General features: G+C 40.2%; 1 protein-coding gene across 3 annotated transcripts in view; it reads right to left on the reverse strand.

Moving 5' to 3' along the window:
- The window catches only part of LUZP2 (leucine zipper protein 2), a 353,967-nt gene that overhangs the window by 99,498 nt on the left and 232,198 nt on the right, over positions 1–22,271 (reverse strand). For 2 of the 3 annotated variants that reach the window (XM_026651367.1, XM_026651366.1), the window contains exons 6-7: positions 10,708–10,770; positions 4,635–4,697 (exon numbers count right to left, since the gene is read on the reverse strand). The exons of the other annotated variant lie outside the window; for it this stretch is intronic. In XM_026651367.1, coding sequence (XP_026507152.1) covers positions 4,635–4,697; positions 10,708–10,770 — 126 coding nt within the window. The remainder of the gene's footprint in view (positions 1–4,634; positions 4,698–10,707; positions 10,771–22,271) is intronic. 3 annotated transcript variants of the gene reach the window in all.

The raw sequence follows: 22,271 nt of genomic DNA on the forward strand, positions 1-22,271 counted from the left end.
AGTTTGACTACATTTCTTTCAGAAGCATTTTGGCTGTAGAGCAGTGTAATCACCCAATCACAGAAACATTGTCACAAGCTGAACTTTTCAGCAGTCTCAGCAGATAAATCAGGGACTACATAGTTATGGAAATGGGGCTCCCCACCTTGTACTATAGAAGTTTTAATTATGCTGGCAAACAAAGCTTATGCTACTATTGCCTAGGATATAGCAATTGCATATGTAGAAAACCTCTATTTTCAGGACTGTCTACCTAGAACTCTTCCTAAACACTGAAGCCACTTAAAAGAATTAAAATGTAGCAATAGAAATTATCAAGGCAGTCTAGGGGATTTAATTACATGTATTCCAGTGAATGTGTGGTGTATTTCTATAGACCTCTTTCATTATCTCAGCCAACAGCATTTTAAAATTCCCTTTCTCCTCTTTGTTTTATCTTTACTTTCTGAAGCTTTTGACACATAATTAGCTTGTCAGATCACCAACTTTACTTTTCTATTATATGGTGAAACAATTGTTATTTTACCTTGGAATCTTAAATGAAAAGAAGTAAAATGGATTAAACAATACATGAAATATGCACTTCTGAAACTATAAAGCAGAACCATTTAAACACATCACAAAAACAAACTGAAAACACACTCAAATAAGTATTCAGATTTTGTACAAATCACAGTTGAAATCACTGATAAGAAAAAGATTGAGAAATAATAAAAGATTTGTATAAAACTGCGTAATGAGTGCAATTACTGAATGTTCTTTTTCACTATCCTGAATTTATATCAAGCCTACGTTTACATTTTGTATTTTTCACATGCATACAATCAGTGATTTTCTTTACTGTAATTAATTAAAAAATCTGATTTTTTCTCATCAATATATAGAGAAGCAACCTGAAAAAAAAAAGTTAGAAATGCCTGAAACAAACACAGACCTTGATTCAGCAAAATACTTAAGCTTCAGTCCCTTAAGCACATGCTTACAGTACTTTGCTGAGTCAGGGCTTTCGGGCTACTAGTATAATTAAAATGGACTCAGAGAGAAATTGTAGCTGTCTTTGTGAGGTAATTTGCTGTACAAGTGGGGCTATAAAATAAGAGGCCTCCGCTGAAATTTGGCACTACATGGTCTTAGTTTTTCTTGTTTCAACACATGGCAAATTACAGTTTGCTTCTTTTAAAAATAATGGTATCAATACTCTCCATGCAGCATGCTCAAGAGGACTGACCACTGGGCTGAGAGCCAGGAACTCAAATTCAAATCCCATCTGACATACTATACACACTGCCTCTATAGCCTTGGGCAAGTCATTTAACCATTGTCTCACTTTGCCCACCTGTCAAATGGTGATAATTAATTGTACTTTTGTGCCTTTAAAGGAGGCTATGAAGATTGATTTGTGCATATTTCTCAAGTGGTTTGAAAATATAAAGTGGATTGTAAGTGCTGGTTTTATTATTACTTTAGATTTTATTTACTGCAACCTGATAAGATGCTATTGCAGAGTCAGGTTAATATTAGACACTATTAACTGATTCACTGGAGAATTAGAAGAGACACAGCTGCCATTTTTATTTATTTTTTACAGCTGCAATCAGAACAAATTCAGTGATAACGGTTACAGTTTATCCTGTGGCCTTTTGAAATAAATGGGAGAACAAGTTTCTGGTGGCCAATGGAGTGTTGGCCATTCAAAAAAACAAACCAAAAACAACCAACCACCAACCACCACGACTGGCGACCTTCTTGGCGATTTCAGCAGAGAAAACAATGTTTGAATGAGTATAGATCGAAGTGTTCTCTCTCCCCTAGAGTCATCATGTTCATCCCCAGAAGTCACGTTTGAGGCTGTCTGTGTGGAGCACTATAAGAGCCTTCAACTGTTCTATCGTTCTATCACTATACAGAGAAGTTTATTCTCCAGAGCTCTCAGTACAGCACCCATCACAAGTACTAAACTAAATTTTTAAAACGGGGGAATCTGCTCTTCCACTTCTTGGCCATTTTAGTAGCTCCTTAATGGCATAGTATGCACCACCAATTACAACATATGGGTCAAATTTATTTATGCTCTGTGCTGGTGGAAGATCCCAGCTGGAGGAACATCTGCTCACAATGTGACTGTACCCTTCCTTCTACCAGAGGGACCAAAATTTACAGTGTAGCCCAAAGGTAAATAATGCTGCAGAAGACTGAATGGCCGGGGCATGCAGGGATTCAGTGTATTCTTGTTTCTGTCCCCAGAAGGGATCCTACTGAACCCTTGGCAGAGAGTGAAGGTGCCTTCTATCAGAGGAAAGTAGTGGTAGGAACACCACCCGTTCTTCAAGAGGGCTGGGAATTTCTCAGCAATGACAGAAACTCTAAAACTGAGCACAAAAGGTGTGAAAAACTATCAACTCACCAATGCAACCACAGAATTTGAGATCTCTGCTTCAAACCTAAGGGATTATACTCCACATTTCACAATTTTATGTACACAACTGTTGTTACAACTGACAGTTTCTCTAAGGGGGGCAGTCTATCCCTGAAGTACATGCACAGAAATTCACAAATTTATTTTGTTCTGCTGTTGCTGGCATCTCACCTTGCAGTGCTACAGTAGAGGACTTTAGCCTAAAGATCCATTATTCTCTTTCCCTTTGTTAAGCAAACTTGACAAACTTTATTAAAATAAAACACAAGGCAAAATTTCAAATTAACAAGTGAAAGTAATGAAGGTTTCTTACAACTCAGCTCTTCTCTAGAAATATTGTGGATTCTCTGGTAAATAATGAGAGTTCTGCTTCACGTGTGGGATTCAGGAGTTCCAATGGATATTTTACAGTTCTTTAGCACTTTCTATCTAAGGAGCTCAAATGCTTTATGTAAATGTATTTATCCTCACAATATCCCTGGGCGGTAAATAAACAATATTATTCCATTTTGTACATGAGGACATTAAGGTACAAGGAGATGAAATTACTTGCCTAAGTTCACCCTGGCTATGGCACAGCCTAGAATAGAACACTCAATATTAGGAAAAACTTTTTCACTAGGAGGGTGGTGAAGCACTGGAATGGGTTACCTAGGGAGGTGGTGGAATCTCCTTCCCTAGAGGTTTTTAAGGTCAGGCTTGACAAAGCCCTGGCTGGGATGATTTAGTTGGGGATTGGTCCTGCTTTGAGCAGGGGGTTGGACTAGATGATCTCCTGAGGTCCCTTCCAACCCTGATATTCTATGATCCTAGTGACTGATCTGCATCCCATGTTGCAGAGGAAGGAGAAAAGTCTCCAAGGTCCCTGCCAATCTGATCTGGGGGGAAATTCCTTCCCAACCTCACTGTTGTTCAGTTACACCCTGAGAACATGCGCTAGAATCAGCCAGCCAAGAACCTGAGAGAGAGAATGTTTGGTGTCACCTCAGAAACCTGCCCCTACATCATCCAGTATCCCATCTCCAGCTGCGGCCATCTCTGATGCTTCAGAGGAAGGAGACAAAAGACCCCAGATACACTGTAGGGAAAAAAATCCCTTCCTGACCCCTTCCTGGTCTTCAGCCCTGTGCCTCAACCACAGGTCCATCCTTCATGAGGGGAAGCATGGTCCACTAGATAAGGTAATGAACTGAGACTCAAGAGAAATTGGTTATATTTTCAGAACCTTGGATCTAGCTTAGAGAAAATTCCTCAAATTCCTCATGAAACTGCCTAAAGTTAGTGAATCTTCATTCAGATAAGGATTTTCATGCCTAGGGCCTCCCTCTAATTCTGCTCCTTCTAGGTTCCAGCAAAGACCAGAAGTAGAAGTATGCAAAATTCCGTGAGACAGCCTGTTCTCATAATATTAGCTGCCTGATTTTACAAAGAGGAATTTGGATACGTTTTAGCTGTGTATGTAAACTTTTAGGTATTTATGTGAGTTAGACTGAAGCTAAATTTGGTTTGCACATCCCTAATAGACACTTCATTTTGTTTTCAGGAAGCTGTAGTTGCAGAAAAGAAATTTCAGCAGAGCGGGAATGTAGATGGATAAAAGCCAGATGCCTACAGGATAACATTTTATTTTCCATGTTTGTCACAAGTCATTCTGTCTACTTGTCACAAACATTAGAATGCTTTTCTTTAAATGTTATCCTGCACAGCTTTAGCATGGAGGACTGCTAATCAAACAGAAACCACCAGGCAGCCATAAAATGCTCTGTTGCTCAATTAGAAAGATAAAAAGCTCTTCACAGGAACCTGTGGAACAATGGGAGAGATTTGGGTCACTGGCAGAGTACTGACTGGGACATTGGTCTATGTAGGCATTTTAATGTAAATAATCATAAGCTAAATATTCTTCCACTTTAATTTTAAATAATGATGAAGATAACAGAATTTTTGAAGCTTTGAAATCACCTCTATCTTTGCCACAGGAAGCATTGTAACACCATCCATTGTCCCTGCAACACTGAAGTAGAGGGGATTTCAGAGAACACATTATGGGAATGATGTCTGCGATTCAGAGTTTTGAGCTTCTTTCATTATGTTGACAGTTAGGGAAATGATTTCTCAGTTCTCCAGTAATAAAGGCAGTTATCATCTCACTGGATGATTGTAATGTTATATTGACTGTAAGTAAATACTTTAGCCAGCTCTAGTAATATAAACTCACCTTAAAAATCAAATCCTTTTTTCCATAGCGAAACTCCTTCAGCTGGGCTTGGATCTTTTTAGACTGCAAGTGGAAGATAATAAATTAATCTTTAAAATCATTTACATTTGAAAACCTGTGGAAGAGATGATAGCAAATTCTGACAATGGAAAAATGAATTTAGCTCAGACAACAAAAGTGAAGCAAAATCAAAAGTCATTTCTCTTTTTCTCTCTTTTTTTCTTTTGAATGTACACACATACATTCTTTGCAAGGACAGCATGTCCAAACCAATTATGGGACCCAAGGAAGAGTTAAAAGGTGACCTCCAATTAAAATACATTCACAAGCTATCACATTGTTACATGCAGTTAGTTTAACTCATCTATTTCAGACACAAGATTTTATTAAATGTTCACAGCTAAGCACAAATGAAGGCAGCATGGGTGAGAATATTCAGAAGTGTTTAATGACTTCTACTATTATGTGTTTATTTGTACTTTGTGTGAGTCACATTGTATAAATCATATAGACAGCTGGTATAAAGTCCACAAAGCTATGCTGATTTATGTTCTCTGAGGATCTGACCCAGAAAGGCTTTTTTTTTTAATTTTAAGAAAAATATTTGTTGTTAAACTAATTTCAAATCCATGTATTCAACTTTTCTTATATATTTTTAAAAGGTTTTATAAAAACAGGATCTGAACTATACTGAGTTCCTTTATCCATTGATAAAAACAACAAGGAGTCTGGTGGCACCTTAAAAACTAACAGATTTATTTGGGCATAAGCTTTTGTGGGTAAAAGAAGTGAGGTTTTTACCCACGAAAGCTTATGCCCAAATAAATCTGATGCATCTGAAGAAGTGAGGTTTTTACCCACGAAAGCTTATGCCCAAATAAATCTGTTAGTCTTTAAGGTGCCACCAGACTCCTTGTTGTTTTTGTAGATACAGACTAACACGGCTACCCCCTGATACTTTATCCACTGATATTTTTCTCCCCTTTATCTGAGCAGCCAGCCCAAATAAAGTATTTTCTGGCTTCACAATTGTAATAATTCCAACAGGTCTTCAAATTAGATACTATTGTAAAGTCTTAAGTACTTCATTGCCAGCTGTTTTGGAGTTTTTATTGCTGTGGTGAGGTTTTTAACACCTTCCCTTCCCCCATCAATTTACATGTTTAATGACATCTTCTTCATGGTATTGAATGATCTCAGATATTTAGAGTTTTGTAGAATGAAATTCAAAACTCATCCCAAGTCCATTGAAAAGGGACATCAACCCTGAGAATGACTTATCAAAGGAGTTGGCACATTATCCATAACTGGGACCTTTTAAGTGAGGCCCTGTCTACACTGATCTTTCATCATTAAAAATGTTGTCACTCAGGGACATGAAAAAAACACCTCCCTGAATGACAGAAATTTTAACAAGTTTTAAGAAGTTTTAACTGCTGTGGACAGTGCTTTGTTGGTGGGAACTGCTCTCCCATTGGAGTTGGTGTTATTTTGTTGCTGGGAGAGCTCTCTCCTGGCGCCAAAAAGAAGCTACACCGAGTGCCTTACAATGGTACAGTTGTAGTGGCACAACCACGCCGTCGTAAGGTGTGCAGTGTAGACATAGCCTGTGATTGCATGTCTTTCTAAAAGATATGTTATAATTTTGTGACAAGTTGTTGGGCTAGATGAAGGAATCACTGGGTGAAATTCTACAGCTTGTCTTATGCGGGAGGTAAGACCAAATAATCATAATGGGTCCCTTCTGGCCTCTAATCTATGGATATATGAACAAAAATCCTAAGGCTCAAAACTTTTTGAATGGACATTTTAAAGTTCTGAGCTAACTTGGACCACTACAGTTTTCTAAATAAATGTGTCAATTTAAAAAAAAAAAAAAAAAAAGTGGTTTCACGTGGTTATGAGGAAAAACCAGGTGAAACCTTGCAGCTTTGCTTTTGCTTTGCTTTCAGTTTACAAGTTCATTCAGGCCTATAACTCAATATGAAACTCAGAGTTTGAAGACCACTCACAAAGTGAAACTGAAGAAAAGGTTCACCTGAAGCCGAGATAAGCATATTTCACCTCTACCTTCTGAGCTATCCTTCTATTCCACACTTCTCCCCCCCCCCCACCTCCTTATGGCCCCTATGCTTATTTTGGAGAACGGAATGTGCCAAGGCTCTATTCTAAGGAAAGGTCAGTATGGCTCTGTGGACTACCAGGTACAACCATTAGTACACTTCAATCCTACGGGTCAAATCCTGATCCAATTAAAACAATGGCAACACTGCTACTGACCTTAATGGAACCAGGATTTGGTCCTAAAACAATATGTAATCTCTCTGACATATACAGCTGCCACTGAACTATAGGAAAGTCTAAAAATCACTCCCTTAGAAAATTCTCACACTCAGTATCTCAGGGGTAGGGGGGTCTGCAGCATTTTCCAGTCACTAGTAACTAACTGTTTAAGGGTTTGTACTCCAATAACAAACCATGGAGGTCAAATGAACACATAAATAGTTACTTTATATTATATATATGAAAGCATGGTTGCTATTATCCTAAGAAGACTGAATAGAGGAAAGATGCCAGATTGGTGGGCACAGGTGTGAGGTATTATATTGTAAGTCAAGCTGAAGGCTATCCTTTGAAAAGGAATTTAAAACCCTGAGCTTTGGCCCAGTCTTCCAGAAAGATTAAAATCAACCTTCAAAGGGAAAATGTCTCTTGCCAGCTGTACAGCTCACATAGCATTGCTTGCTGGCTTCACTACTAATCAACACTGGCATTTGTTAACGAGGAGACCTTTTGTCATGTCTTACCAGCTGATGTCTAAGACCACATTGACCAGCTTTTTCCTGAACATGCTAGTAGAAAACACTATGTCTGTTCTATAATTGATACTAGCAGCACTGTATCCCTGTGGCTCTTTGTCAGATCTGTAACTGACTAACATTCTGAGACAGTGTCACACACACACACCTTTCAGTCATGATGATGGTGGCAGCTTTTTATTCAACATAAGACTTTTTATGCTGTGCTAGTTTTTAGTGTAAAAGTCCCAGTGATTCTTAGAGAACAGCTACCGCAAAATAAATAAAGGTTTATACTTACATTAGTATCACCCATTTGCTAATTGCACAACTAGCTGGTAAAATTAATATTCATAGAGCTAATTTCATCCCTAGTGGAACTCCACTTAGGTCAATGAGCTGACACTGGGGGATGTGTTCACCCTGTAAGAGTTTATGGACGTAACGTAGGATTCTGCCCTCTACCGTGTTGGTGCAAGGAGAACACAGAGAATTTCTACCTTTTCTTCTCCCTTTGCAGTCAGCAGAGCAGGATTTCCAAGTAACATTTAAAGGAGAAAAAGAAAGGGCAACCTACTACCATGCCATTCCATACACCTCAGCCTAAAGGGATTTTGTTCTACTATCAGAGGGAGTGACACACCAGCATCCACCTAGTATGTATGCTTCATTCTGCATATTACTCCTATTCAGAACAGAAGCAAACAGTGTGTATTTCCCTGTCTTACCCCACTGAATCCTGGCAAGAGTACAGCACCAAAGCACCCACTGGACAGCATCTCATCCTAGCTGTGCTGGCCAGGTTTAACACATAATTCATAAAGACTACCTATAAAGCTTAATGTCCTGGCACTTGAAAAGTAAGGCACATTCACAATCTGCTACCACAGGCTCTTTGTATAATCCAGAGTTCAGTTCTTTGAAATTCCCTGACGGCAAGGCATACTACACCATACTATACTATGAATTGTACTGTGCATTATAAGAGTTCCATTGGTTTCTCATACTGTACTGTATGTTAATAAGTGCTTTTCAGTTAGGTCAAATATTGTTGGGCTAATAAATTAGTAGTTTGTTCATGGGTTAAATCCTAAATTCCTTACTTAACTTTTACATAAATCAATTTCAGAATTGATTTGAAGGCAATTTACTAGGTAAAAGACTGAGGAAAAACCTCAGAACTTGGCACCATAAAAATAAGTGGTGTATTTCATTAGATGCACTAAAATATAGTGCCTCCACATAAACTGCCTCCAAATTTAATTCTATTTCATATTGTGCATCAATTTGAAAATAATGTGAGATAATGTGGGGATTACCGGTAAGTCTCCTCCGACCTGCTGGTTTGAGCCATAGAAATTAATGAAATCTCTCTACTGCTCTCAACTGTGATCATCCTACACAGAGAATTAGGCCTGTTGATCTGGATTGCAGGCCACTGCCTCACCTCTCCTTCAGAATAGTATGCCATGCTTCCCTCCTTAGGGTTTCATTAGAGAAAGTAGAGCTCCCCAGTATGCAAAGTGAAGTCTGGAGTGCTTTTGCTGCCTGTAAACCCTAACCCTCCCTTGTGAGGTGGAACCAATGCAATTCTCAGCACTTTAGGTTCTTCTGTGTCTGCAGAAGCAGGAAGACACCAGCTGGTCCATAAGGAGCCATGTTACAGTTAGATTTCTTAACATCCATGTGTATGATTCACAATGATTCTCCTGCTGTTCATTTTGATGAGAACTCCACCTCAACTAATCTGGTCTCTCATGTAAACAGATATTGAGATACGAGAGGTCTTTTTAAAACACATCTTACTTTTAAAAATGTATGTTACTTTAAGAGGGCTCTAACTTGAAAGATACGTTAATGAGAATTTTTAGAGACAGATTGCAAGCAGTTTTGATTCTGACCACTTCAAACTCCCAGAATAAAGACAAGATTTATTGGCAATATACCGATTGACACTGATTTCATATCAAACACTGGAAGTCAAATTCCCTGTTTTCCATTTAAATGTAGAGGTCAGTGCTGGTATATACACAGTTATGTTGCAAATATTCAAATGTATTTAAATAAGATGCAAAGTTAATAGAAAAAATAAAGTTAAATAATGCTAAAAATTCAATATGTGATGAACCCCAAGGAAATTAGCAAGAGAGAAAAAAATAACACTATCATATTTTTAGGCCAGGACTTAATTCCGTGGTATAAAGGGAGAGAAAAATACATTTAAAACCAAATACTGTAGAGTAAACCAGAAAGATACGATGATGTAGCTTGAACAAAGTGAGAGAAAAGCATCTATTGCTTCTGACTGCTGCAGATTTCTTGGATACAATGGGCTAGATCTCCTGCGGTGTAGCTCAATTGAAATAAATGGAAATCAGTTATTTAGACTATGTATCTGGCTGTATAACTTTGAAAATACAAGTTTTCAAATCTTTTTCTGAGTTAAAATGTATTTGATTCAAGTGTGATAATTCTGTGGTGTTCTAGCAACAAGCATTGACTTCTGCAGACTCATCAGAATGAGAGAGAAAAGTTTTATTATTAGATCATCTTGCCTATCTTCTTGGCAATGCATAATTGTTCCCTAGAGTACACTATTGTTGATAACTCTTCTCTATTTTTATGCTTCTCCAATTTGATTTCATTGAAGTTACTCATGATTTACATCATTGGGGCTTGATTCTTATTTGAGAATGTGGGAATCAATAGTAACTCATCTGACTACTCCTGTTGACTACAGGAAACTACTCAAATAAGTGCATAACTTTATTCACTTCAATAGCACCCATTAGTAGCTAGCATGACCGTTCATATGAGCAAAAATACTTACATGTTTAAGTATTTGAAGAATCAGGGATTTTATATTGTCTATATGAGATTGCCAGCTCTTTGGCAGAGGTACCATTTCTTATTCTATATTTGGTAAAGTGCCATGCATGGATTTTTAAATCATACATGGTTTTAACATTAAAAATAATTTCTCCAGTGCTTTATTCAGAAGTCTTTAAAATTATTCAAACAATTAAGTTACTACTACTTTTTGGTATTGGGGCCAATGGAGAAAATCAATGCTTTTGAGCCTGGGATTCAGCAGACAATCTCCTCCAATGACCTCAAATCTAAACGTATGGATTTACTTTGTCTAAAAACGGAGCCTGTATTTTGTTTCCTGATGTATGCTTTTGTCATGGGAGCAAATGAGAGGAGATTTTAGATGCATGGGCTCTTTGAACACTAGCTGTCTCTCCAGGTGTGTTAGGTAAAATTCTACTCACCTCTTCTGCATGAATACCACAAAGCTTGTTTCCCGACAGGAGTTTGTTTTTCAGGCTTTTGTTCTGAGAAAAGAATATGGTTTTACTATTGAGAAATACTAAAATATTAAGGAATGCTTTAAATATTTTGACATGTTGGTTTTATTTTTTACTAGATAAGATCTTCAAGCTGTTAGTCAGGCCACAAATAAATATGAAGCCAAGATAAATGTATAATGGTACAGTATTCAGAAGGCGGGTGGTTTTTGCATTAAAATATTCATTCACAGAGACAGATCTGCACACTATAAACTTTCAAAACACTATATGAATTAAGCTGAAAGACATTTATTTAATCTCAATATGATGAGAAAAGACAGGGGCCAGATCCTCATCTAGTATAAATCAGCATTACTGAGCACTGTCTTCAGTGGAGCTAAGGCAATTTACAGCAGCTGAGGGTCTGGCCCAGTATCCCACCATTGAACCCTAAAGTCAAGATTTAAAGATTCTTTTCATTGTAAAATTGTTTAATTTAAAATTGGCACAAAGTCTGAAACATTAAATGCTGAGTCCCCTCATTTCACTCCCACCATTCAACCTTCTTTTCTACCGTAGCAGTTTTAAATTTCACTTATTTACTGAAATGAAAATTGATTATAATGTTAATAAAATGAAATTTCAACTAGCCTAGTAATATTCCCACACACTAACTTTTTTTCTATATTCTTTCTTTTTGCTGATATCGTGCTATAGTTGATAGCCAAGGGTATTTACCTTTACAGATTCTCCACTAGGTGACTAGCTGCCTAGCTTTGAAAATTATTTTTGCTCTCTTTAAATTCTTCCCTCTTGAATTAAGAATGCAGTCAGCCAGATCCTGAGCTGGAGTAAATCAGTATAACTGTGACAAAATGGAGTTACACCAATTTATATCAGCTGAGGATCTGTTCCCACCTTTTTAGCTCATTTCTCTTGAATGACTTTACCACGCTGAATTCCTCAAACACATTACCGTAAGAGCTGAACAGAATTCTATTTCACTATTTTTATTTCAATTTCCTGTCCTCATTATTACACTGCAGCCCACTGAGATTCATATTTTATTTGGTGTGGGACATTAAGGAGCCTTATGAAAAACCTAAAGTAGTTTCTAATGGATCTTGGGTTTTTTGTTTTTTAAGTACCACACTAGACTAATATAGAGCTTGCATAATTTATACTAAGGACCTGCATTTTTTATATATTAACAATCTTTAGGAAATTGACGAGCTGTGCAGATGCTGTCTGTCTGGGATTGTACTGTCAAAGAGTGCATGTGATGAAGGAAACAGGGCAGAAATGGCTTAACAAATGTTACATACCCGTATTGCTAACCCTTCAGGGAAATTTCATTAGGTTAGTTTCGTATACATCAGCCAGTGTAATGCATACTGTAGCTATACTTTTCAATGTTAAAAACCACTATCAACAATGTTTCTACAAAGCTATATATTGTACTCCAGTGTGTAGCCATGGGCAACACCCAAGAGAGGCAAGAAATGAGAAATGTTAGCAGCTCAACACACAGTGTTCTCAACAGGTCAGCACAAAGGGCAGGGTCAACACCTCTCACATTAAATCCTGCAAAGTCAGTGGATCTCCAAAAAGTTTCCCTAGTAAAGATTCCCTCTCATCATTTTATTGGGTGGACAGGAAGAGAATCCTGCCACACTTCCTGCTTTCCCCCCTAGAAACAGACTGCTGGAACTACCTCCAAACCTCATAGATCCCAAGGAATCAGTCGGAGACTGTGCTTCTGCAGAGCTCTCGCCCCATAGCCCTCCTCCATAGCAGTGCATCTCTACTGGAGCGGAGGCACCCAGGAATCTCTGTGTTCATATCTGCACTGGAGGTCCCCTTTAGCAGGAGGATCCTACCTTCAGAGGACAGGTAATAAACCCTGATGTCAAATCATTTTCTCTTAGCAACCTGCAAGGCCAGTAGAAAGATGTCCATACCCAATGTTGGGCCATCCATTCCCAATTGCTTCCACTGCAATGGATCCTGAGCCCAAAAAAGCACTCTCCAAGAGATCTTAGGAAACAAGAAGTCAGTGTTGTGGAAGGGGTGGGTGAGAGCTTCATGTGTGAAGGAAACTCTGCGAGTGTAACTTGGGGGCAGGGCCAGATTAAGGGGCAGGCTACTCAGGTGATTGCCTGGGGTGCTAGGCTTTGGGTGCTGCTTTTGTTGTTAGTGACAAAAGGGGGAATAGAATGTTTGAAATAAAATGTGTCAGGTATTCTGTATGTGGATTCATTTTTCATTAACCTCCTAGAACGTTCTGGATCTTTGTAGAATCTCTTATATGATAGGGATCAATCATGCATTCAAGTTGTGCATCTAAGTCATGAAATAGGCTACATATGCAATAAAAAAATAAGATATTCAAAAGTTTAACAAATGGAGGTGGGAGGGGGGAGTGCCAAAGACACTCCTTGCCTGGGGTGTCATTTGGTCTTTGCCCCTTGCCAAAGTTGTTAACATTTTTCCCACTGAATGCCTTTCGACTGGCTATTTTCTGATGTTGTTTTGTGCAGACGCTGAGAATTTAGTTCTCCCTAACTGTAATACAATAAAGGCTAAATAGAAACCTTCTAAGGTTTTCCTTCCCCTCCACCTCCTCCCCTCATATTCCTCTTTCTGTGTGTTTCTTGGGGGGTTGTATTTCTAAAAAGAAGCATTTAAAATTACCAGAAGACAGTTTTTAAATTGTAATCTATGAATACAAATCACTTACAATACTGCCTGGGGCATTGCCAACATGTAACAGGTATACACAAGTAGATGAAAATAGGACTGTGTGGACTATGGGATGACATTATCTGTATAGGAAGTACATTCATTTTGATCTGTACTTAGTTATGGACCTGCTGTGGACAGTATTTATATTGAGCATATTTTACACCTTTTGAAGTACTTGGTACGGTGACCCATTTCCCCTAATTGAACACGAAAAGGCAAAAAGATAAGAAGGAGCTATAAGATATCTGCATCTTTAGGCACCTAAATACCATTAAAATCTGGTCAGAATTATGAAGTGATAGAGACAACAATAATTATCATACTTTCCCAAGGAAGGTGAATATGACTACTCCTATTTTACAGATGGGAATACAGAATGAGTGGCCTGTCCAAAGCCACATAGCAGCTCATTGGCAGAGCCAGGAATAGAACCCAAATCTCCTGTACCTTAACCCTGAAACACTGTGCCTCAATAAAGACACAGATTTACTTCTTCCCAGACCTGTCCTACCACACAGTTTAAAAGAGAGTCTCTCGTTTCAAAGAATATTGCATAAAAAGAAATCAATGGAAGGGGTAACTTTGCATGGTCACATCCAGAATGCTTAGACTTTTGGTCCACAATAAAGAATTATATGTACTCTTATTTCTTATTAGCAGGTAGGATATTTAAAGAGGCTGAGAGAATTAAATACCAGCTCCCATTGACTTTCAATGAGAATTCAGCTCTTAAATCCCTCTGACTTCTTGAAAAATCCCAACCAGCTCTGTTACCCTTGGCTGTATTATTTGGATTAATTCTGTGGTCTTCGCTCAGTGTAAAGAAGTGTGAAATTTTTAATGTAGTTGGAACAGTAAAATTGAAGGGGGGGGGGGAGAAAGGGTTTTTAAGCCACAAAAGGGAAACCTTAAAATGCTGAGAGGTGCACTCACTACAGAGAGGTGTATTCCCCACAAACAATTGGCCTGAATTTTAGTAGGTAAGTAACCAGCACAGCTGGCTTTTAAAATGTTTTTTCTTGACAGGTTGTCAGGTGCCTAGAGATACACAGCCATTCTGTTGACTCACCCTGGCAACCAAATTAAGTGGGTCTCTGTCAAGGCTGTATCCCCACTTTTGAACCTTAGGGTACAAATGTAGGGGCCTGCATAAAAACTTCTAAGCTTATCTACCAGCTTAGCTTTGGTCCGCTGCCACCATCACAAGAATTCCCTCCCTGGGAAGCCTTGAGAAACCTTTCACCAATTCCCTGGTGAACACAGATCCAAACCCCCTTGGATCTTAAAACAAGGAGAAATTAACCATCCCCCCTCCTTCCTCCCACCCTCCTTTCACCAACTCCTGGTGAATACAGATCCAAACCCCCTTGGATCTTAAAACAAGGAGAAATCAATCTGGTTCTTAAAAAAGAAGGCTTTTAATTAAAGAAAAAGGTAAAAATCATCTCTGTAAAATCAGTATGGAAAATACTTTACAGGGTAATCAAACTTAAAGAGCTCAGAGGACCCCCCTCTGTCTTAGGTTCAAAGTACAGCAAACAAAGATACACACTCTGGTAAAAAGGTACATTTACAAGTTGAGAAAACAAAGTAAATCTAAGACGCCTTGCCTGTCTTTTTACTTACTAGTTTGAAATAGGAGAGACTTGTTTAGAAAGATGGGGAGAACCTGGATTGATGTCTGGTCCCTCTCAGTCCCAAGAGCGAACCACCCCTTAAAACAAAGAGCACACACAAAAGCCTTTCCCCCCCCCCAAGATTTGAAAGTATCTTGCCCCCTTATTGGTCCTTCGGGTCAGGTGTCAGCCAGGTTACCCGAGCCTCTGAACCCTTTACAGGTAAAAGGATTTGGAGTCTCTGTACACAGAGAGCTGTTACCCTTCCCTTTATAGTTATGACAGTCTCATTAGCTTCAGCTCCTGACTTTAAATGGGACAAGTGTTGCTCTCATGGCAGAACTAAGGGCCAAGGCATGAAAAGAAAAAACATAGGAACAGGAGGAAGCACTGACTGAGTCTTGTGTTTGTTGTGATTTAAGTTAAATGTAAACTCCAGGAGGTGAGTAAATTCAGACTGCAGCTAAGTGGGAATTTTTCAAACAACCCAGCTTTTTGTCAGAAAATGACAACTAGTTTAGACAAAAACTTTTCACGGGAACTTACCACTATTGATAAAGCTTTTGTTGAGGGAAGGTTTTTCAGTCCAGGATGAAGTTTCTGGTCGGGGGAGCAGAACGGGTGGGGGAGCATTCATCTGAGATATAAGACACCCACATTTAAGTCCTTGATCTGAACCATGCAGAGCTAGGTCTCCCACATTCCAAGCGAGTGCCCTAACCACCAGTTTACTGGTGGTTCTAGGGTGACACTCTCTCTCTCTTTTTATAATTTTCAAAAGGTCTCACTTTCATTCCAGAACAGAATGGGCATTTTTTCAAAATCTCAAAAATGTTCACAAGATGGGAAAACCATTTTCCACTCAGCTCTAGTTCAGACCAGGGGCCAGATTCTCAGCTGGTACAATTCACTGAAGTCAGTGGAGTTTCATCAGCTGTCATAAGCTGAGAAACTGGACTAATATTTCTAGTGTGTACATGTGTGCGTGCATGCAAACATGCATGTGCTATGAAAGAAGCACACTGAGAATGCCTCTCATGTACCGTGACTCTTTCTTACTTTTCACAGGGAACACCTAACTCCCCTAAATGGAAAGGGTGGGTATGTTGGGAACAGTTGGGAAAGCTGGGTATTTCAATAGCTACCCTTTGATGAAGAATACCCTTTGATGAAGGGTAGGTAGCCCCTTGAAAGAATGAACCCAGAAAGATGGAGTATTCCTCTTTAAACCATTTCAGCTGCAACTGGTCACTAATTTTTATAGTGTGGCTTGCTGGATCTAGAAAATCTAAATCAAAGGGATTAGAAAAACTGAAATAAAATAATGGTGAGCCCATTCTCCCTGTGCTAATGAACCATGAACATATGGAAACCTAACCCACCACCTTTGATTCATAGACTCATAGACTTTAAGGTCAGAAGGGACCATTATGGTCATCTAGTCTGACCTCCCGCATGATGCAGGCCACAAAAGCTGACCCACCCACTTTTCCTTAACTCAGCTGTTGAAGTCTCCAGATCGTGATTTAAAGACTTCAAGTTGCAGAGAATCCTCCAGCTTGCCCCTGCCCCATGCTGCGGAGGAAGGCGAAAAACCTCCAGGGCCTCTGCCAATCTACCCTGGAGGAAAATTCCTTCCCGACCCCAAATATGGCGGTCAGTAGAACCCCGAGCATACAGGCAAGATTCATTTAGCACAATGTAAATTTATTACTGAATAGCAATGGCATTCTCTAAAATTTTGCATGGGAAATATACTGGCATTTGAAAAAGAATATTAATTGGTTTCAGTACATCAATTTAGATTTAAGTCTATGTCTCAGTGGAAAACCTGGAAGCTTTATTTGTGAATTAGACATATGCAGTTTTTACCAATGCAAAGAAATTCCCATGCTATTTGAATTCCCTCATGTGCCTTTTGCACAATTCCTGGGTAATGACAAAGTACAGCATCTTGTTTCACACACACCTCACCCTGTTCCTCTCTATTACACACTAACGCAGGTTGCTTCTGCAATGATAAATAGTTTCAAGTTGCTTAAAATAGGTGTTCACAGTACTACAAGGCAATGATATTATACTGCAGATTCTCTCCTGTGCAAAGATATGTTTGTTGCATCAGAAAGGGGGAACAAGTTTGGCCACCTCAGTTCTCATGGTGCATTTACTATTAACTGCTATTGCTATTTATTTGTACTACCATAGCACCTAGCATCCTTAGTTGTGGACTAAGAGCTTACAATCTACTTAGAAGACAAGAGATAATGGTGGATAGCATTAGGAACCAATGAGATAGTTGCACTGGTCCTGGACCATCAGTATAAATTAGAGCAGTTTAGGAGCCATTTTAATGTATACTAACTGGCTATGATCATGTTAGTTGTGAATTGCTGTATTGCAGGTACACTCTTGCCCTACCACCAACACCCCTGTGCTAGGGTTCAAATGGCATAGGCATCAGCTATGTCACTTTATGCTAGCTAAGAGATCCCTTATGCTAGCAGAATTGATAGTCTGTTAGAGCTAGATTCTGCCTAGAATGGAGGGAATTTTGGTATTTACTATTTGGCATTTAACAAACTTTGGACACATTGCACTGACAGGTACTGTTTTGCATCCTGATTATAATCAATGATTTCCTCCCGCAGCAAATGAAGCATGCTTGACCTGTATTATTGCTGTATCTGAGCCCCAGTGATAATCTGATCAGGATTCTTGTTTAAGGGCCATTTTCATGAAGAGTTTGCTTTCATTTGTATTCCGTAACTGTTTGGTAAAAGAGGCTCTCAGTAATTAGTTCAATTAACTAATCCACAAGGCTCTGAGGTTGCAAATTCTTACTGAGTCAGGAAAAAAAGTTCAAAATTAGGTCTCATACCGATTTAAAATGACCTTTCTTGTTTCCCAGTTAAGCACCCCAAACTGGGATAAACTAAAAAAAATATTTAAAATTGAACTGGGATGTTACACGGTCACTTTTTCACAACACTATATATGTTTTTTATTCTTAAACAGGGTTAGATTAAAAAGATATTTCAAGTTTAAAAAACAAGTTATGTACATAAAACATAATTGTTTAAGCATCCATTAATGTGTTTTTAATAGTCAGTCTATCTTTAAAAAAATATACAATAATGACTGCAACTAGATTTACTCCTTTAAATTTAGAGCAAGTATCCTATTATATCCAAACTAAATGTGTAGTTAAGTGTATTTAGGTTGCTTGAAATGCTAATATCACAGAGTGCTTTGCTGAAACATTTGCATCATCGTATCATTAAGCACATTGAACAACTGTAATTTAAGTCTAAAGCCTCATTCCCCTTTCTGTTATTTAACTTCTTTGCATCAGCAGTTTCAATGCATCCATAAATTTAGCTGCAGTTGAAACCTGCCTTGGTTGTTCCTCAGACTTGTAGTAATCTTAGGGCTGTTATACATAGTACATTAGTGTGCACTAGAATTTACATCCTTCTTCTGCAGAATAGTGTGTCATGTGCTAAACTGACCTGTGTGGACACAGCTGAGACACACTAAAAATTCTCTAGTGCACGTTAATGTCATCCAATTACATTAATGTGCTAGAGAGTGCACCAGCAGTGCACTAAAATTTACACCCCTCTGGTGTGTAGTGCACTGTTTAGACAATTCCCTACTCATCTCCCTTCCAAGCAGCTGACAAATCTGACTAGACATTGGATACTTATAGATAGGATATACACAGGAATGTGTATGGCAGAGGTGGGTCAGCCATCAGTGACCTTCCGGGGGTGCGGGTGGGGGGTGGAGAACTTTTAACAACAGATAGAACCTGATTACAGACTCTTTATACAAGTTTCCAGGTGAAAATAAAAATCTTTGGGCCTTGCCTAAAAAGAATTAGCAGTTCCATGCTTGGAGTTTTGGTTGTGGTGTTATTGTTTTTTAAATTATTTATTTTTAAATAGGTGAAAAGGCCATTCTGAAAGTCAAATCTATGCCTTTTTACCTTGTACTTCAATTACATTTACACTGTAATTGTGAATACAGGGATCTCTCATAATCTTGTGATATCTGTGAACTGGAAATGTGAAGGGAAAAGAGACGGGGGTGAATTCATCATCAGGAGAGTTGATAGGAATCCCTATATTTAATATCCTTCTTTTATCAAATATTTTTATTTTTTAATGAAAAGGTGTGACACCTTCATTGTTTGCAGTAGGCCTTTGAAATTGATCAGGGAAAAAAACCTCCAGGCTAGATAAGTGCCTTTTCTTTGTTCCATGAAATTCCATTGAGAATGAGTTGAGTTATAAACTTTTAAAAATCACCTTTTGGTCAGTTTGGCAGCATGCCAAAATAATGCCAACATTCTAAAGATCTGGGCCCCTGATGCCACCAAAGCAACAGTAGCAGGGCATACTTCACTGGGAAACCTGAGAGCAGACAGTCTGTCAGAGAGAGACAGAGAGAGCGAGCACAGCTGCTGTCCCCAGCATCAGCCTCACTTCCTCAGTATCACACACATGGCACTAGTGGCCCATTTCTTACTCTGGGATAAAAACACTCTCATGCTGGTTAAGTAATGTAATTAGCCTTGTAGTTCATGTGAAGCAGACTACATGGCACTGCAGAAAAGCCAGGGTTCAAACCCCCTGTTGATGCACGCTGAGGGAGCCATTACAGTTGTGCATTAATGGAAAGTTATTCAGGGTGCAAAATCAAATACTCATGTTAGGAAATGCCAGATTTATGGTTTTCATGCAATCTTAATTTGTGCATGTTACCCCCTTTTGACCCAAGCTGCTAGTGAAAGTTCAGGGCCCTGATGATGTCTCAGTTGAGTAGAAATTGATGGAATCTGGTATTTTCTTTGATGCAGTCTTGTTTATTTTACAAGGAATGTACAAAGTCTTGCTTCTCGGAATGCAAGAGGGACCAAAATTATCCTTAGCTTACAGGGCTAAGATTCGTTCAGACAATATCCTTGATCCAGACTTCTCTCTATGCTTCTCCAGGGTAACACCATGCTTACAGGTTCACAGCCATTTTTGTCTTAGGTGGGGAGCTTGTGAATAACTTATAATTGAAAGTATGTTCAAACCCAGTATCAAAGAGGTTTGTGATCAATGCGCTCACCAGTCCCCCTCAACATAACATGAATATAGGCTTTATCATACAGTCTTTAATTACATGATCATACACTATTTCTTCCACGGGACCCCTGCCTCAGTCAGTGTTAGGGAGATCAGACGTCCCAATATTATCGGGACAGTCCCGATTTTAGGGGACTTGTCTCGCGTCCCGACCTTACATCCATCGGGACGCCCTTTGTCCCGATATCGGGGACCATTCAGACCGCAGCTGCGGCACCGCCACTCACCACTTCCTGGGGCAGCTCCCAGCGCCCGCCCGCCGGCAGGAGCGCCACGTGCTGCAGGGGCGGGGCTTGCAGGCACTAGGAGCGGTCAGAGAGCCCTCCCACCCGCCCTCCCCCCCTTCCTGACCTGACTCGCAACCCTAGGAGCCAGAGGAACCAGCCTTTAGGATGCTTCCTGGGATGGGAGCCATCCCAGGTGAGCACCGCCGGGACTCCCCACCTCGCCCCCTGGCAGGTCCCTCTGGCTCTTAGGGTGGGCGGGGGCTCTGCGTGCTGCCGGCACCTGCAAGCCCTGCTCCGTGGCTCCGGCAGCTCCCATTGGCGCTTTTCCCGGCCAATGGGAGCCACGGAGCTCACACTTGTGGCGGGCGCCGCACATGGAGAGTCTGGAGACTTCCCTCGCCGCTCTCACCCTAGGAGCCAGAGACCTCCCAGCAGGGCTGGTGAGTGCAGCCAGGGAAGGGGGCAGGATGTGATGGAGTGAATGTCTGGGAGGTGTGTGTGGGGTGCTGGGCTGTGAGGGTGTGGAGGGCGCTGGGCAGTGGGGGAGGTTTGTTTGTTTTGGGGTGCTAGATAGTGGGGGCCTGTTGGAGGGTGCTGGGCACTGGGGGAAATCTATGTGTGTCAAGGCACTGCGGGTCGGTGTGGGGCATTGTGTAGTTGTGGGGGTGGGGTTGTGGGGAAGGAAGGGAGGCAGGAAGGGAGGGAGGGGAAATCTGTGTGTACTGGGAAATTAGCGAGTGGAGGGGGTTCTGTGTGGGGTGCTGGGCAGCTGTGGTGGGGCTGTGGGCAGGGGGGCGCTGGGCGGGGTGTGTGTGCACAGCACTGTGCATTTGTGGTGGAAGGGTTGTAGGGGGGCTCTGGACATAGTGGATCCAGGGGGAGCTGGGCAGTGGAGTTGTGTGGCGCAGCATGGGCCCACCCCCAACAGGAAGGGGCACGCTGGTAGCACAGGGCCAGGAGGACGAGTGTGCCTCTGGCTCCGGTCGGGGCTGTGCACCTGTGTCTGTCTGTCTTCCCCCTCCCCCCGCTCACCCAATGTGTCCTGATATTTCACTCGTACGCTGACTAGGGTGACCAGATCGCAAAAGATGTATGCAAAAGGGGTCATAATTAAAATTGCGTGGACAACCATAAGTCTGGCATTTACTGAAACTTAAATAATATTTTAAACTTTTTTATATATCATTTTCAGATGTGCATACAATTTATAGCCCTAACCCAATCCTATGTTAACATACTCTATTGCATTAAAGAGCTAAAACATCATAGCAAATCTGAGGACATGCTTCAAGCACAGTTGTGCAAATGTCAGTTGAAACTTAGGACAATAAACTTTGCCTTACAAAAGTACAGTAAGTATCATTATCCCATTTTATAGATGGATAAACTGAGACACAAATGGGATAAAGGCCAAAGTGTTCAAACTTCATTGCCTAAAGTTAGGGACCTAAATCTGTATTTAGGCACCTAAATAAATGGCTAAATCCTCAGAGGTGTTGAACACCTACGGCATCCATTGACTCCAATGAGAGCAAGATCAGGCCCTTAATCTGACACAGCACACACAATCCCTACTAGAAGTGTGATGTACTGTAGCCAAGAACTGCTAAGCAGAGAAACAATACACCTCTACCCCGATATAATGTGACCTGATATAACACAAATTCGGCTATAACGTGGTAAAGCAGTGCTCCGGGGGGGCGGGGCTGCGTACTCCGGCGGATCAAAGCATCGATATAACGCGTTTCACCTATAACGCAGTAAGATTTTTTGGCTCCCGAGGACAGCGTTATATCGGGGTAGAGGTGTACCACATACGCAGT

Source organism: Terrapene carolina, unplaced genomic scaffold (assembly GCF_002925995.2).
Source record: "Terrapene carolina triunguis isolate 2854851 unplaced genomic scaffold, T_m_triunguis-2.0 Scaffold96, whole genome shotgun sequence".
Taxonomy (NCBI): Eukaryota; Metazoa; Chordata; order Testudines; family Emydidae; genus Terrapene; species Terrapene triunguis.